At 45.0% G+C, this 18223-nt stretch overlaps 1 protein-coding gene across 1 annotated transcript in view; it reads right to left on the reverse strand.

Moving 5' to 3' along the window:
- Positions 1-869: 869 nt before the first annotated feature.
- FAM124A (family with sequence similarity 124 member A) overlaps positions 870-18223 on the reverse strand; it is a 48806-nt gene continuing 31452 nt past the window's right edge. Inside the window, exon 4 of the mRNA XM_069467260.1 lies at positions 870-1804. Within this exon, the coding sequence (XP_069323361.1) occupies positions 1013-1804 (792 nt within the window). The 3' untranslated portion in view covers positions 870-1012. The remainder of the gene's footprint in view (positions 1805-18223) is intronic.

The following is an 18223-nucleotide window of genomic DNA, read 5'->3' on the forward strand; positions in this document are numbered from 1 at the left end:
GGAGGGAGGCATTCATTAATCTGTGCAATCAAAATGCCAGCAAAATGGTCACAATTATTTTAAAATGAAAAACATACGATGTATGACCATGCATGTTCACTGCAGAAAGCAGTATCCAATGTGGCTCTTGTCATATATATATACATATATATATCTCCCTTAGATTGTGGTTTTTAAAGTTGAATAAGCTTAAGACATCCTACTCATTATGTCCAGTAGCCTATAATTCTCTAACTCCAGCAAACGATTCTTCCTCAATGATCCAAATAAATTCAGGTAGCAGAGTGGTCTCCTAGAGCCCCTCATCTGTTCCAGTGAATGTTGACAAGAGGTATGTAAGTCTAGTTTTTGGAACTCAAATTACATTTAAAATACACCAAGAGTCTGTTACTCATGCTAAATCCTTAAAAAGCACAGTAACCACTTTTGTGTACATCCAGATGTTTCAGATGTCGCATGGTTTCAAAGCGAGGAATTACCCATAGTCTCATACGTGTTTACAGCTGCTTTATCAAGCTTTTTCTACTGTAAGCAGAACTTAACAATCCTCAGGGTCACCGGTGGCTGGCAGTGTAAATACGGATGAAGAATGCAGTCAGGTGTGCTTAGGTTATTGTGCACGCTCTCTCATAAAGTCACTTGGTATCTCTCCCACAGTCAACATTTTGGCCTTAATTGTTTTTCCTTCACACCATGAAAAATTGCCAAATAGGCTCTGGCTGACTAGGTTTTCATTTCAAGTAATTATATGAAGCATTTACATTGTATAAGCCCACTAAACCATATCTCAAATGCCGAATACTCAAAAAATATATTTTACAACTTAAGTTTGTTGAGAATTTATTTGCACAAAAATGCCGGTGTTTTCCCACTGGTTCCCTAGAAATACACCACCTCTCAGCTAGGACTGGGTGGTAGGCAAATGTGTTAACGATCCTCGTGAAACAGGTAATTAGGAACACTGGTGTGTCTGGTCTGAGTTTGTGGGTTTGGAGAAGAGCAGAAAGGGTGTTCAGATGTAGAATTCCTCCATGTCATTGTCCCCAGCACCAGCCGACCCTGGGGGCAGTGGCACGTCTCTGCCAGTCCGCTCCACCTTGGGAGCATCAGAAGGGGGCTGCCGGGAGGAGGCGCTGGGAGATGGGGGGGCAGCACCAGCTGTCGCCGAGGAGCTGGAAGACCCTTTGGTGGAGAAAGGGAGGGAAGCCCAGGAGGCGTCTGCAGTCACCCTGCTGACCGCGGGCAGTGGTCCCTCTCTGGAATCCTTGTGTGCGGACCAGCGGCTACTGCATCTTTCGGGGGGGAGGGGTGTTTCCACTGTGCTGCAGAACCTACTGGGGGCAGAATATGCAGAGACCACAGACAGGTCTGAGGAGGACAGCCGCAGGCCTGTGTCCACATCTGTCTCTTGGGCCCCCTCTAGGTCATCTATGGAGAAGAGGTGGCCGTGCCTCCGCTCCGCTGCCCTGTGCCCTGGGGCACCTGTGTTTGAAAACCACTGTGATTCAGCTGCAGAGGCTGGGGAGGGGCCTCCTGTGGGCAAACAAAACAAGGACTTGCTTCTCTGGAAAGACCAGGGAGGGCTGGGGGTGCTACTGGCTCGTCCGGCAAATTCCTGCTGGTGCCCAGGAGGCAGGCCTGTCCTACCCGGCCCCGGGTGTGGACTGTTGAGCGGGGGCTGGTGGCTGCTGCCAGAAGTCCAGCACGCTGCAGTGGCACACGGCGAAGGAATGGAATGAGGTCTCTTCCCGGAGCAGTGGTGCGCCCTGCCGGGTTTGGGAACCTTCTTGTGTACCCTTTGTGCCTGTGGGGGAGAGGGAGACCACATTACTGCAGGGTGGGGAGTCACTGTTTAACGCATCAGAAAACACAGTTTCCAATCATTGGAAGCTTCCAGCAATGTCACAGCAATAAAGCATGACCAGAAATTTCTCTAAACTCTAGAGACAGAGGTAGCAGAGCTTTGAGGGGCACCAGACAGACGTCCCAGTCTGAGGAGTCAGCCCCGGGGCTGGGAGGAGAGTCAGGTCCTCATCACAATTTAAGACTAACACTTCCTAGAGTACGCGTGTCCACGGCGCTCAACAAATCAGCAAGAAGAGTAAGGGCCTGGCTGGGCATTATAACGGAGACAAAAACCACCATGCAATGCAGAAAGGATGCTTGAAGGGTGTACGTTTCCCCCAAGCGGAATATCACCAGGTGCCCAGCTGGTAGACGATGTTTGGAAATGTTACTGATGGGAGGATGGAAGCGATCAGGACAGAATATGCACATTTTCAGATCAGATCCACGTGGCACTTGGTTCTAGGACATGTGTGACTGCCTGGACACAGTCTTAGGGTGGCCCGTGGTTCCAGGGGGTGACCCTTCCCTGAGTGAGGGGCTATCAGGAGATTAGCACTTATTTACTTGCTGCTGGGAATTACTGATCCTCTGTGTATTTCAGCAACTGTGTACAGGAAAGGCAGCTGCTGCTTACGGACTGTACCTGCGGATGTCCTGCAGGGCTGAGATGAGCAGTTGCTCACTGTCACGTCTCACTCCGTCCCCCTGGGCCACACACCAGCCCTCCCGCCCCAGCGCAGCTCACCAGGAGCCTGTTTCTGTCGCATGTCACTGGGGACCTCTCTTCCCCTGCACGTTTCCACCTGGGTCTGCTCCTGGTCTGTGTCCAAGCCCACAGGCCAACCTTACAATGCAAAGCTTCAATTAAGTAATGGGTTTGGGGACAGTAGCTTGATATAGCATAGGATCATGATTTATGAACCCCTGAAATAAGAAAAGGTTTCTGACTGGGGTTTATTACAAGGGATATTTTCTGGCAGCCAGCAGGCTACGACACACTGGCCTTGCCTTAAACAGCAAACACCCTGGCCCCCCGGTTAAAGAGGAACCTGGTTCTCTCAGAGCCACGTAGGAGGTTTAGCTCAATGGGATGTGTGCATATCACGTACCTCTCACGGGTAAAGGAGGGGAAACTACAATGAGAAAGAATCAGTCTTTGACCACAGGAAACTTATATTTCATTGAAAGGTAGGAGACAAAAAGAAATAACTGAGACCAAAGAATGTGATGACAGGCACAGTAAAGGGCACTGAGGGACAGACCATGCCTACCCAGTGGGGCAAAGGGGTCTTCAGTGGAGGTGGCCCCACCGGTGAGTCTTTGAGGATAGGCAGCTGTCTCCCAGGGGATGGCCTGGGTGGAGATGGGGTGTGTTGGAGAGAGAGGCTGGGTGTTGGCAGGCAGGCAAAGGGCGTGCAGTTTGGTTTGGTTAGAGCCTAGGCATGAAAAGCAGTGACGGAAGGTCAAGTCCTAGGGCCATATTGGTCAAGCAGACCTTGACTACCTGGGTAAGAAACCCACATCCTCATTATCCTTCTGCTGGGGTCATAGTCTTAATTACATTTCTTCTCTATGACATTCCTGTCATTGATTTTGAAGAGCTTTATTTGCCCAATTCCAGAAGTCCTATGGACAGTCTAATTGGCTCATTTTTTCACCCGACAATAACTGAAGGTCTTTTATACAGAACTTCTCAACTGGTGTGTTTAGGCTTTGGATGGGTAATTAAAGGTGTGTGGATACTGACTCCTTCACAAGCAGCCTCTTGTACTACATGTTGATATATATTATCATTGTCATTTTCCATGTCTTCTTTGATTGGGAAAAAGGTCTAGAGGGCCAGGCGTAGTTAATTTTGGTAAGACGTGGTCTTAAGCTCCCAAGAATTAACCATACAACATTCAAGTTTAATAAAGTGAGGCATGATTGAAGCCTGTGTGGGGCGTGCTGGGGCACAAAGGAGGGAGTGGCCAACGTCACAGGGGGCGAGGCGGCAGGGGCGAAGGGAAGAAAAGATTGCCTTGGGAAGTCAGTCTCCAACAAAATCTTGGCTGAAGAGGTGTTTGCCTGCAGGAGGGCAGTGGGCGGAGTACAGGGAGGGCACCTGGGCACTGGAGCTGCCTGAGCAGATGCTGGAGGTTTGTACCAGAGCAACATGGGGCCCAGAGACAGCAGAGGAGTCATGTCATAGCGGGTCCTGGTCACAGGCACATACAAGGCTCCTGTTCTTCAAAACCTGGGAGCTTTATGGCGAGGTGGCTGCATGGATAGATTTGCAGCAGCAGGGTCAAAGAGAACAGACTGGATGGAGGGACCCTTGGGGGCAGGAAGAACATTTAGAAGACACCGCAGTGGTCTTTCAGTTCTACTTAGCACTCAGGACAAATGAGCCACATGTGCAGTGGCCTGCGTGCATTTCTTCTCAAGCCTCGATTTAGATATTCGGGATTTGCTATGAATTCTCTGCCTGGCATTCCTGACCCTCTCTTCAATCCTCGGCCTCTACATTCTCTGTGTGTGGTTTTTGGTTTTTCGTTTGTTCCAGTGACTTGCTGATCCTATTTTCTCCCTTCAGACTTTGCACATGTTGAAATTCCCAGGAACTAAAGGAAAACGGCAGCAGGTAAGACTTCTGACAGCCTGAGTTACAGATCCTCAAAGAACGCGATGCAAAGTGCTCGTTAGGCAGTAACTGGGCAAGCTGTGGTTCTACAACCCACACCCCACAAGGCCATTCTCATCGTGCAACTTCAGTTTGGAGCAGCTCCACACTTTACGGGCTTGGGGGCCTAGCCGAATACTGGGTAGGATGGGTTTGAGCAGAGATGGCTCCTCCTGGAGGATGACACACTCACCCTGGCCTGCTGCTGTGTGCGCCACTGTCCCCTGGACTCCCAACCCAGCCCCGGGACTCTGTACCGTTCTGCTGCTGCCTGGCAAGGCCGTGCGCTCAGCACGTGCTCTGCTGACACCTGGCACGCAACGGGAGCTTCAGCACCATAAAGAGTCACCCCTTTGGGGTGGGGTAAGGAGCGGCCCCAGAAGGCCCAGGTGTGCCTGGGACTGTCACAGCTGGCTGGCTGCTGGAGAGACAAACTGATTTTCTCAATCATTGAGTTTGGCTGAATAAGAGAGAAAACAAATCAGGAGGCTGTTTAGAGAAGGAAGTCCTTGGGTATGGAGGCTGCTTCCAGCGGGACAATGTTTATTAATTAAAATCTCTATCTTCTTTTTCCCAAAGGCCAATTCTCCTGGGTCCCCTAATGTCACTTTCTTTCTTGGTAAGCATGCACCACCTTGTAAATTCCATCTTATTTGAGAACACGCTCTTGGTGAGAACGTTTGCGGTCTGAAGCTACATGAAAAAGGAAGCCTCTGCGGGTACTGCTTTACGAGCAGCGAAAGGTCAAGGTTCCCATGCAAGGAACTGCTAGGGGACATCTGAATCTTCTCAGTGCCAGGGAATAGGGCAGGATTAAATTTGGCTCAAAAACAGGCCCACTGACAGAGGATGAACACTGTGGATTTGCAGAGATTTGCATGGCTGTGCTTGTTTAATAGAAACCTACCTGTATGCGGTCTTATTTTTACCACGTGATGAAGGCAGGAGTCCAGGCAAACCCTACATTCTGCCGCTTTGAAGAGAGGTGGCACCTGGTCTTTTTCACTGCAGGGTGCCCATGTGCACAGTGAAAGTGCCTGCTGGGTGGGCGGCATTCTAGGTTGGCACAGCGTTGTCAGTGACAGCAGGAATCCCAGGGCAACAGCAGGAGGGGGGGTGACGGAGCCTCCACAGCTGGCTCCCGAGTTAGGCCAGTGGCTGATGTGCACACAGGATCCGCCTGCCTGGACAGACCCCATGTTATTCTCTGGCTCTGCACAGGGGCGGAGGGATCGGCTTCCAAAGTGGGGTCTTGTCTGACTTAAAGACAACTCACAAATGCAAATGATGGAGCTTTTTTATGTGCAGTTCCACTGGTGGTGGCTCTGTCTATGGCCTCTCTCGTACACTCGGCTGCTTGACTAGGAACACTACAGACTGAGCATGAGTCACTGCAGATGTTTCAAGAGTGGTGGATCTTCCACCAGGATCTCTTCCCTGGTGGATCTTTCCAGAGTGAAACAAGAACCTGTGTCCTCCTCTTATGGAAGCCTCCCTCCCCACCCCCACCCCGCCCCTGCTTTCAGTTCTTGGGAACTGCCTTTCTGAGATGCTCCAAGGACAGCAGCGATGTACTGTGGAGTTTGCTTCCTTTCTTTCTCTTTGAAGCAGTGCAGGCTAGCTGCTGCTCTGGAATCCAGAAGCTCCCTTCTTTCCTATTTAAGGAACTTTCTCTAAGGAACAGAATAGCATCACATAAATTAACCTGCTTAAGGCAACCAGCCAGGGACATCTGGTTATGTCCCTGAAGTCACCAAAAAATTGGAATTCGGTAATTGACTCAAGAGTTTTTCTTGCAACTTTAAGCATAGGCAATTTGCAGTTAGGGAAGTGAAGGGGTCTGGGGTGGACCGTGGAGCCAAAGCATCTTTTTCAAGGATCTGGGTGTCAAGAAGCCCATTCCCTCCCTGGCACATGGACAGAATCTTTTCTTCTTCGGTTGCTAATAAAGGTGACCCTGCCCCTCTCCCAGTACCCTGGCAGGGTCTCCCTGCTCGTTCAAGGTCAGGGAGTTCTCCCTCAGCCTCACACCTCCTCTTTCCGAGTAAGGTCATTCCTTCTTGTTCTGTCCTTGGCTGAAAACATGACACATGCCTGGTGTGGCAACGTCTGCTGTGTAATGAGCCTGTGATGGACCTTTTAACCCAGGCACTAAAAAAAATTGGGGGCAGTCTCAAGACAATTGGGCAATGGGTTCACATAAGAAATCAGATTTTTGCTCTAAATAAAAACATCATATTTTGCTTCTCCTTTCACTTTCCTCTGGGTGGTTTGCATATACTCACTAAGGATACTGCCCATGGGCAAAGCCTGTGTTGCCTTTTTTGAATGGTCAGCAGAGAGGGAGGAAGAAGATTCAGAGGAAAAGGGCAAAGTTCACTTTAAAAGCAGCCTGTGAGTATTTTGCAAAATCAGTGAGATTTTTTAGGTAGGAAGTGTGAAAGTTGTCAGAGACGTGAGGCTGTCTGGGGGGAGTGGTTTAAGCAGATCTTTGCTGCACTATCATTTGTCCGTCTTCCTTTACCTATGCCATTAACGTAGTATAAGACTTTCCGGAAAATCATCAGCGACAGCAACGTACCAATTCCATCCCTCATAGAATGGCAGGCGGTATAATTCAGGGTAAGTCAAAGTGCTTATTCTCCAGAATTGGGCAAATGGCTGCAGCAGGATAATCGTGCCCCCTGCCTGGCTCCCTGCCAAGAGTTGTTCAGCCTCCCTAGCTTCACCCTACCCACTTCTCAGAGATCTTCCTAAGATCCAAACTTGAACATGCGCTTTGGAAAAACCCACTCCTTTGCAAACTCTACAAGACTCTGCCTACCCCTTCAGCCTTGTGTCTGTCTAGAATCCTAACTTGGGGACTCTGGCCTTCAGAACTACCATTGTTCCCAAACACCCAGGTGCGTCTGTATCTCCATGACTTCTCGTGGTGCTCGCAGTGTCTGTGTGCTAGAGAACACCTGCCCAGCTTCTCAGACGTAATTAAAGGTGATGCTGAGGTGCATGGGAGGGTGGTTTAACTAGATCTTAGGTGAAGCCTTATCTGGCCACCTCCCCTCTTTTGGTGAACAATATGCACTCGTTTCTCTTGGGCATATTCCCAGGAGTGTAAATGCCGGGCACAGGGTGAGCACGTTTTTAGCTTCAATATAATAGATACTGTCAGTTTTCCAATTGAGTGTACCAATATATAATACTGCCACAAATGTGTAAGTATTCCAGTTGCTCCACATCCCTACCAACATTTGGTATTGTCACTCTTTTTAATTTTTTTAATTTTGGTGGGTAACAGTACTTCATAATGGCATTAATGGCATTAATTTGCATATTTCTCTGATGACTGATGATATTGAGCATCTTTTTCTGTGTTTACTGGCCATCTGGCCAGCCTCTTTTGAGAAGTGCCTGCTCTTTATACATATTCTGGACTCAACTCCTCTCTTGGACATATACATTGCAAAAATATCATCCAGTCTGGGAACTGCCCTTTTATTCTCTTCTTATGTCTTTTGATGAACAGAAGTTTTTTTGTTTTTTTTTTAATAGTTATTTATCTTTTATTTTTTTCTTTTAAGGCTGGTACTTATTGTACTCTGTTTTAAGAACTCTTTGCTTCCCCATGTAGTAGCCATTCTGAACCAGGGTTTGAAGGACAGTAGAAAAGAACCTGGATCCCTGAGGACTGTGGACTGCCACACACAGGAGAGAGACGTCAGTGTCTAGCTCTGTTAGGCCACTGTTATTTAAGTCCCTGTCATTCTCAGTTGAACATGAGCTTATACATCACCTCGACAAATAAGACACATTTTGCAGAAATGTCCATTTACATATATAGAGGAACTGGGTTAATTGTAAAACCTTCACTTAGTGCTGCCAGGCTTTTAGGAGCTGAGTTGATTAACCTTTGAGCCTGCAATTATGTGCATTTAAGCAAATATTCATATTTGCATATAATAGGCATGGAATATATTCCTGCTGAAGGAATAAAGGAAAGAATAAATACATGTGAGATAAAAGTATGTACCTTCTAAAAATCACTTATTGCCAAGGGAATTATAAGGTGCTTATACATGTGTAAACATATACAGATACTATAAATCATAAATACCAACAGATATTATTTGGTTTTAGTAGAAAAAAAGTTACAAGGATTCTAATATTTTGGGGAAAGCAAGAGCAATATCCAATGATAAAAATAAATTTTTCAAGTCAAGGAATACCTGAAGTGGGGGAGCCCTCAGGGACCAGCTTTGTTTAATATAAGCTGAGTATCTCTAGTCCAAAAATCTGAAATCTGAAATGCTCCAAAATATGAAACTTTTTTTTAGCACTGAAATGACACTCAAAGGAAATGCTCATTAGAGAATTTCAGATTTCAGATTTTTGATGCTCAACCTGTAAGTATAATGCAAATATTCCAAAATCCAAAAAAATCTGGAATCTGAAACATTTCTGGTCCCAAGCATTTCAGATAAAGGATACACAACCTGTATCAGCAGCAGCTCTTGGGAAAATGTGGCAAGTATCACAGGAGATACTAAATACAAAAGCACTAAGCCCCTAGAAGTGCTAGGAAAAAAACTAGGTTATTGATCATATATATATTAAAAAGCTATCCATTTAAGGAGGAACAACAGAGAAAATCAAAGTGATATTTAAGGACTAGGGGCTGAGGCCGACACATCAAACGACAGCATCTGTAAAACTGAAAGAATATCATGACCAGATGCCAGGCTTTCTCTTTGTATATGTTCTGCTTCTTCCCCTGAATATTTATTTTTCAGTATGATTTGTGAATTACCCTGCCCATTGGCTATAAAACACAGGAGAAGAAGGAACTGATTTTTATATTAACAAAGGATCATCAGAATTTCATTAAGTATCACTGATTTTAAGAAATTTCAAAAGAGATATATCCCTTGACATTGTTAAGTGACTAAAAGTAGCTGACTGAAATGATTAATAACAACTTAGGTAAAAATTCCTCTTCTTACTTTATTAATTTGAACAATAATCAAGAAGCTGGGTATTTGGGGTTTGAATTACCCAGATCATTTCTTCAATTTTTCATTTTAGCTTTCTATTGCACTGAGGGTATAATGCTAGCTTGTGGGATTAACTAACATTAGCTAATTACTATATTCTTAGCCCAAAGGGTTATTCATTTAAGTTTAAAAAAATCATACACACATAGATATTTGAGAGCCTGACTGGAATCTTAGAGAGTCAGTTTAACCCTCGGTTTCTCTGGCTCAGCACAATCGACACCTTAGGCTGGACAGTTCTGTGTTGTGGAGAGCTGGCCTGTGAGGATGTTTAGCAGCATCTCTGTCCTCTGCCCACTAGGTATCAGCAGCACCCTCCACACCTCTCAACTGTGACAACCAAAAGTGCCTCCACACACTGCAAAATGTTCCTGGGTGGAGGACACGTGCAAAATGCCCCCAAATGACCACTGCCGATGTTTTGCATTATGGAAACATAACGCTCTTGCACAAACTTGGGGGGCAAAGTTCTACAGGAATGCCTCCCCGTCATTTTTTAAATTTAATTTTTATAAACTCATACATAAAAAGCTTTAGAAACAAAGTAGTTCTACAAAGCTTATAATAATGAAAGGGGGAAAAAAGGTTCCACCCTTACCCCAGAGCCTTACTTCTTAGGGCAGTGCTGTCTGTACAACTCTGTGCAATGATGGAAACGTTCAGTGTCCACACTGTCCACTAGAGCTGCCCCTAGCCTGTCAGTTCTGCCCAAAGGGGACAGAATCTGAATCTCCTGGCTGGGCAGGTGTTAGAAACCTGGCAGCCAGTCACAGAGAAGGCTGGGCCGGTGGGATCCCGGTGATCCTGGAAGTGCAACACAGAACTGCACTTCTTCCTCCTGGGCTCGGTACGGCACTCTCACCCTCGGCGGGGCTTGCTGTCCTCGGGTCTAGGTCTGCTGGTCCACCTGTCCAGAGAGTAAGCTTCAGTCTTCTGATGGAATGACGAAGAGGTAGCTCATCCGGGGGTCCACTGCTTTGTGTGTGCGTGCCTATGTATTCCAATAAAACTTTATTTACAAAACTAGGTGGTAGGCCAGATTTGACCTGTGATCTTTGTTGTCTCCCGTCAACTGCTTTTTATACAAACTTTTAAACCAATTTTCCAGTGTCACCACTCTCTTCCCCAGGCATGACACTGTGCACGCACTCTGCCTGTCTCCCTCTTTGCTGGGCCATCTCCTCCTGTCTCCGTCTTAGCTAGGCTACCCCCTCCTGCCCCTTCCTTAGAGTCTTGGCAATACCAGGTCTGGAGCATTGAGTCTTAGCCATTCAGTGGCTCAGAGTCATAAACACAGTGAGGATAGAAGGGAGTATGGTTTGGACCCTTGATCTTGTCGGGAGCAGACGGGATGTGTTCTCCCAAAGCCAACCTACTGACCTCATGTGCCCCCAACTCCCTCATGAAGAGGTGGGGTGGAAGGAGGTCAGGTTCTGCTGAGCTGGGCCACCCTGCACTCCTTGAAGAGGGAAGTGGCTGGTCCACTGCAGTTGGAGTTGTCTGAACTTCAAGTGTGGGACATTCATCACTGTTATTGTTTTCTGGCCTAGACTCCAATCTAATTCAGGGATAAATGGGCACCCATCAGCACTGTCTGATGTAAATAAAAATGAATTATCAAAACACAAAGGCAGCACTATTGCAAGGCTGAGCAAGCCAACCATAACAGAAAAGGATCCTAAACTGAAGTGACACAGATCAGTTAGGTCCACTAAACATCTGCAAAGTCCTCCACTGGACTTGGTGATGTTAGATCACTGGTCATCAAGGTCCCCTTCTAACTACTCTCAGCTTCGGCCACCTATCATCAGGATCAGTGAACACAAGGATTTGCCAGAAAAGACACTTAGCAGGGTCTGCAAGACTGGGATCGTCATGCAAACATGCCAAGCGGAACAGAAGGGAGGGCAGAATTTATTGTATCACGTGGCCAGTACTCTACAGTCCTGGTCACACATAAGAATCACCTGGGAAGCTTTAAAAAAAAACCCATTCCAGAGCAACTGAAACAGAATCTCTGGGGGGTGCCAGGCATCAACTGACAAGGTCCCCGGATGATCTGAGTTAATGTGCAGCCAGACCAGGGACCCCGGCTTTGGGCCAACTTTCTGACTTTCCCTTGTGCCCAGCTAGCTTTGTTTTTCTTGTTTTAGGGCCCATCGCTATTTTTATGGCTACGGAAATGATGATGTTCTGAATGACTACATACTGTGTATTTTTATGATTATATACTCTTCAAAATTTAAAAAACCCTCTTTCTTACTCTCTGTGAAGTAAACTCTTGCAACTTTCCATATCCAAAAATCTGTGATTCTGGAAAGCTGTGAAAAATGAGACCCCAAAAATTGTGCCTTGTATAATGTGCACCAGGAAATCTACTGGGAGCAGTAACGGCAGCATGTAGAAATATTCTTTTCTGTTTGTCTTACCCCTTCCACTATGTTAATTCGTTTGGCATTCACTTTCCCCCCCTCTTTTAGACAATTATCTTGGCTAAAGGATACTGAACTTGTCCTCTCAATTAACCTCTGTCTGGAAAATGATATGGATAATGGAAATTCCCGGAGAATGAGTTTCCACTGCCACATTCCCCCTCAATAACTTTTTTTTACTTTGTTCTTATCTGCAAATCTGTTTTAATAACAAAACTTGCTTTTTAGCCTTGAATCCTCATCAGTCAACCATTTCTATGGCTCATATTAGTTTGCTCTTGCAATATTACCCGTTAACTCACTTAAAACAGAGAACTGTTGAATATATTTGTAATGTTTAGGCCAGAAACACAAGGCTGCTTACATCAGAAGAGATCAACTCACTGCCCACAGAACAAAGACCCAGGTTGAACAAAAGCTCCATCCAGCCTTCCCGCACACAGGGACGTCACTGCCATTGTGGATTCTAAAGAGTAAAGATAGACCTAATCTTTTTCATAATGCTGCCTGACTGGGGGAAGGAGTTGATTGTTGAGATTAGCCTTGTAATGACAATGCCTCTACTTAGCAAACAGAATTTAGGACAGCACCTTCCAGTTTCATGGGTTAAGAGGCAGGAACATGTCAGAATTCACTGTGGCTGTTATCTGCAAAGCAGCAGTCCTCATTGTCCTTAGGTGCTCTCCTGGCCAGTTCTACGTGGGCTTTATTGGGTAGTAAAAAGTAAAAACATTAAATAAAAAAAAACTCCCATCCTCGAAGTACTTACTATTGAAGACACAGATGCAGAAACAGAAGGATCTAAAGACAGGACAACTTGATAGATGTTCAGAGACTATGTCAATTAACTAAGCATCTTCACCAAAGACAAGATGGGATGCAAGTGTGTTGTAAAGAGTAAGTTAGCAGGTTTGAATTTTCAGATATGGCAAGTATCTTACATGTAGTCAGTCAGCTGGCCATTTGCCTGAAGAAGAACCTGTCACTTTAACTTGCTGGGGACATCATGGCTGGAAGACGAACCTGGGTCTGGGGTCTCTGATTTGGGTTGGGCCCAGCCTGGAGTTGCAGAGGGCCTTCAAGGGGATGGGCCAGATCCCTATTTCCATGGGATCTGGGAAAGCCCAGATTAAACAGAACTTTTCCAGGAATACCACGGGTGAGAGTGTGCCCCTAGAAAAGGCCTCACTGATCCTAAACTTACCCAGTTCAGTAGCTGGATCCTGGGACCAGCCCTGGCCATATCTGGACTAGTCCTGGCTGGGATTAAACTGATCCTTCATTACTCAGGGCAGGGGGTCTACATAATCAGATAAAATTCTGAGATATCAATGTAGGTTTTCTGATCTGCTTTTGTGCACAAAGAAATCCAAAAGCTACTTTTAAAAATTAATATTCAATTAAAGTTACCAATTTCAAGCTTAATTTTCCCTTAACCTTATTGCTGAGTTCAACTCAAAATTCTTATTATTCTGTTAATAAATCTAGCAAATGTTAACAATTATTTTTATTTTCATTTTTTAGAGACAGGGTCTTGCTCTGTCACCTAGGCTGGAGTGCAGTGGTGTGATCATAGCTCACTGCAGCCTCGAACTCCTGGGGCTCAAGAGATCCTCCTGCCTCAGCCTCCCGAGTAGTTGGGACTACAGATGTGCACCACCACGCCTGGCTAATTTTTTTATTTTTATTTTTATTTTTATTTTTACGGAAACTGGATCTATGTTGCCCAGGCTGGTCTCAAATTCCTGACCTCAAGTGATCCTCCTGCCTTGGCCTCTCAAAGTGTTGGGATTACAGGTGTGAGCCACCATGCCTGGACTCACAATTATTTTTAAAAGGGTTTTTGTAGTTTAATTAATTTCCCTTAACATCTTAAATTGCACTTATACATTTAATGCATTGATTTTCTTTTTAAGTAGCTCAGTGGTCTAGTTAGTAAACAAAACCTTTAAAGTACTTAACTCTTGTCAATCTAATAAATTAAACATATAAACATAGTAAATATTAAATTATCCTGAATGTTTTAATGTTATAAACTTACTGAAACTTTACTCTCATATCCCTCAACTTAAAAGTACAAATCTAAATCAATTCTAAACTACATTTTAAATTGGAATCACAAGGTTGACCTCTTGTTCTAATAGGTCAGATCCTCTAAAACACAACAAATTCTTAAAATACCAAATGTGAACAAACTGTTTTTGAATCTAACATAAAAATGTTAATATAATTCTAAATTTTTCTGGGATTAAGTAAGTGTCCACTAAGGAGATAATTACGTCATTCCAAAGAGTTTGGGGTTGCTTTTCTAGCTGACTGAGTCACAGGGACAGTGATTTTGGCCAGGGGGTGTCCCAAAAAGGAGGCACAAGTAGGGTCCTTTTATGGCTGCTGTAACAGGGATTCCAGAACTTACAAGGGTTGTTCACACTGCCCACCTCCCTGGACTTCAATCGTTACCTTATTCCTCTCTACTGACAGATTTCTGCAGCACCTCTCAGATTGTGGCTAATTTCTGTCACTGCTTCATAGGCTCTGCATGTCTCTTCCGTTTCCCTTAAGATAGGTACATTCTACTTGGTTGGATTCTACATCTCTCTGGAGGCTTTGCTGCCTCCCAGATGACAACCAGGCATGCTTGGGTTAATGGAAGAGAGAAGCCAGTTGAACCTGGAAGGCCCAGCTATTACAAGTGTCCCACTCGAATGAGGTGCTAAGGGGGGAACCCCAAACCAGCTGGGCAACTAAGGAGGGCAGCAGGTTTAGGAAAGAAAGAAGCCAAAACTGCTCATAATGCAGCTCTCCAAATCGTTAGGCTTCAAGGGATCTTGGAAAGCAATTTCCTTTACTGGCTCTGGGCCCTATCGCATGGCTCAGCTTCACATGGTTGGGATTCAGCCACCCAGAGGGACACCACCTTTTCTTTCCCAATGCCAGTTCCCAATGCCAACATGACATCCTGTGCACAGCCTGGGCACATCGACCACAGCTAGGGAGGTAGGACAGGGTTATTCTGTGTGGATGGAGAAGGGGGCTCTCAAGAAAGGGGGACTAGAAAGGGAATACCTCAGTTAGCCACAATATTCGGTGACCAGTGCTGAATGGTAACAGAATGGCACACTTACACGCGGAACCCTGCTTAAATGCTTCTGTTGTAGCTGCTTCTCTTAAATAGCTGAATTAAATTTCTCATTTAATAATACATTGTTTGAATGTCTTTTGAATCAGAAAAGAACGCTTTTCAAAAGAAATCTTATTTACATGAAAGCTGTGTGAGAAGAAATCTGTGAAACCCAATTTCTTGGAAACATATAGGAAATGAACAGAAGGCAAGAGCCTAAGGATGTAGGTGTGACGTCAGCCTTGCAGTTCTGGGCATTTTCTTTGCTTCTTAATTTCAGAAAGTTACTCTTTTCTTTTGAAGTCTTGGGGACAAAAATCTATTTGCGATTTCCTACAATAAATATTTCAGATAAGCACTACATTAGGATCAGACTAAGATGACATACATTTTAGAATTTTCAAAATCCTATATACACTTTGCATAATATATTATGCAAAAGCAGAAGAATACATTTGAAAACACATATGGTCATTTCTTCCAAAGGAGGTTTATCTACATGTTTCCAGAAGTTTGAAGTTTGAATTACCAGTGAATCTTAGCATGTATGAGGACAATTATTGCTTGGCTCAAGTAACTAAGAATCCTTCGGCTTTGAAGGTTTAATCAGCAGTGTTTTGGTAAACAGAATCAGCCTCATATTACAAGTTTTACAAAGCAGGTTGAGTACATTTCCCCCCACAGAGCCTCCTAACATGCTACATAATTTTTATTACATCTATTGTTTATCTGCCTCCCCCAGCTAGAATATAATTTCACCAGGGCAGGGACTTTTGTCTGTGTGGTTTACGGATGTATTCTGAGCTCACAGAGCCTGGCGTGGAGCAGGCACTCTATAGGTTGGCTGCAGGAACGGCTGGTTAAATTTAGGCATGATATAAATTCCTCATGACCTAAAGATTACAGGTCTGTGTTGATGCCAACAACTGCCATAAGGATTAACTGCAGTAGCAGCTGCTGTGGCAGGACTTTGCTTATGCCCAAGCATCCATATGAGAATAGGAACACGGGCACACAAGAGGCAGTCCCCCTCTTCCCGAGTAGGTGGCCTTGTCTTTCAGAGTGATAATACTCCAGCTTCCTACCCTTGCCACTTCCATTTTCACTTACAGACATTTTTTACAATCACTATAAACTTGCAGAGTTGTTCTTGGTAAGTCAGCAGTCTACATGGCTCACAACGGGCCTCATCACCTATAATAGAACCTAGTCGTCAAGTTCTGCCATAAACAAACAACTGCATCTGCATTCTCAGAGCTTTACTGAGTCCCTAACTGAACTGGCTTTGGGTTGGACAGGCGGATTCCTGGTCACTAATGCACATTAAAAGTACAGCTTTAGGTACCTACTTTAGCAGTAGAGAAACATTTGTCTCATATTTTATCTAGCATATGACAGCTTTTGTATATTCTACATAAAAATCTGGCAATATTTATTCAGTGGGCTCTACAGGTGAAAGACCCCCAAAACTATCCCCTGAAAATGGCTAAAAATATGTTCATGTTTCTCCAATGTATAAAAGTTTTCAAATATCCAAAAGTGTTGAATAGAAGAAGGTGTTAACATCCTTGTACCCACTACCTAAGTAATTATTTTGTCTTATTTCTAAAATCTACATATGTACATACATAATCATTTATCTGTATATGCACATATGAGTATGGGAATATGTATATGTAATAGAATCTTTGTATTTTTTTTTTTTTTTTTTGCTGAACCACTTGAAATTAATTTGTGGCACCTTCTAAGAATAATGTATATAAATTCCATGTATGTGACTGAAATGCGCACATGTTCACATATACCAGTCAAGTATCTTGAATTCTTACCCCAAGCAGGTAGGTGCTTTTTTGCAGTCTTAGGAGAGGCCCTTGATGTTGGGAGGCCCTGGGCAGCCACCAAATCCAGTTAATGGTGGAGCCACCTTTGTGCGTTTGAATCCTTACTGGGCCACTATTAGCTCTGTGGCCTGGGGCAAGTGGCTTTTGGGCTCTGATGATGACAGTGGCCATGGTGATAATGATGATAATGGTAAGAGCAGCAAATTCTTAGTGGTTCTTACTGTGTGCCAGGATTTACCATTCAAAATCCTTTCCCTGTATGTTACTCATTTCATCCCACAACCATCCTGGCCCTGTACTTGGTTGACTTAGCTACGCTGGAGCTGCACTTCTCGGATTCTCCTTCCCTGCAGGACTGGTTAGGGTTGGCATACGAGGTGGGAGGTTGGAGCTGGACCGTGGCTGATCTGCTGGCTCACTTTGTTGGCACATGGCCACTCCTCAGGCCCGCAGCTCCTCCAGCTCTCACTTGATCTCCGATTTTGGCTTTTTCTGGTCCTGGGCAGGTACGTTTTAGGGCCACGGCAAAGGGTGCCAGCTTCTCCGTGGGTCACCATATCACTGAAGTTGAGGCGGTGAGAAACAGACATGGGTTCACCTTTTCTCCTGACAGCCCAGCTGATCTGGGGAGGCCTCAGGCCCTGCACCACGTGCAGTCTTCTCTGCCAGCTGCCCCTAATGATGGGAAGGAACCTGCAATGTGAAGATCTTGGAGGAGATCATTCCAGGCAGAGAGAACAGCTGGTGCAAAGGTCCTGAGGCAGGAATGAGTGTGCTGCATCTGAGGAACAGACAGCAGGCCAATGTGGAAGCAGCGCAGTGAGCAAGGGAGGAGAGAAGTGAGAGCTAAGTAAAGCCCCACAGGTAAGCAGCAACCAGCTGATTAAAGCCTTAGGGCTTGGTAAGATCTGGAAGGGACTGCAATGGTCATGGGAAGTCCTTAGAGAGTCTTCATCTTGAAAGAAACATCATCTGATGCATCTTTTATGATAATGTACATAAACACATGCACACAAATGGCCTAGATCTGCAGTGTGCAAGATGAAGTGTAATAAAACAGAGCTCATGTCAATGTTTGCTCTATTCTTTCCATCTACTGTCGCCTTCTGCATCTCCTAGTGCTTCACCTCACAAACAGCAAGTCTTTCTCTGCTTCCCGAAAAAACAACTCTTAACCTTTGTGTACTGTTGGTGGGAATGTAAAATGGAGCAGCTTTTAGGGAGAACAGTATGGCAGTTCCTCTCCTCAAAAAATTAAATACAACTACTTG

Source organism: Eulemur rufifrons, chromosome 4 (assembly GCF_041146395.1).
Source record: "Eulemur rufifrons isolate Redbay chromosome 4, OSU_ERuf_1, whole genome shotgun sequence".
Taxonomy (NCBI): Eukaryota; Metazoa; Chordata; class Mammalia; order Primates; family Lemuridae; genus Eulemur; species Eulemur rufifrons.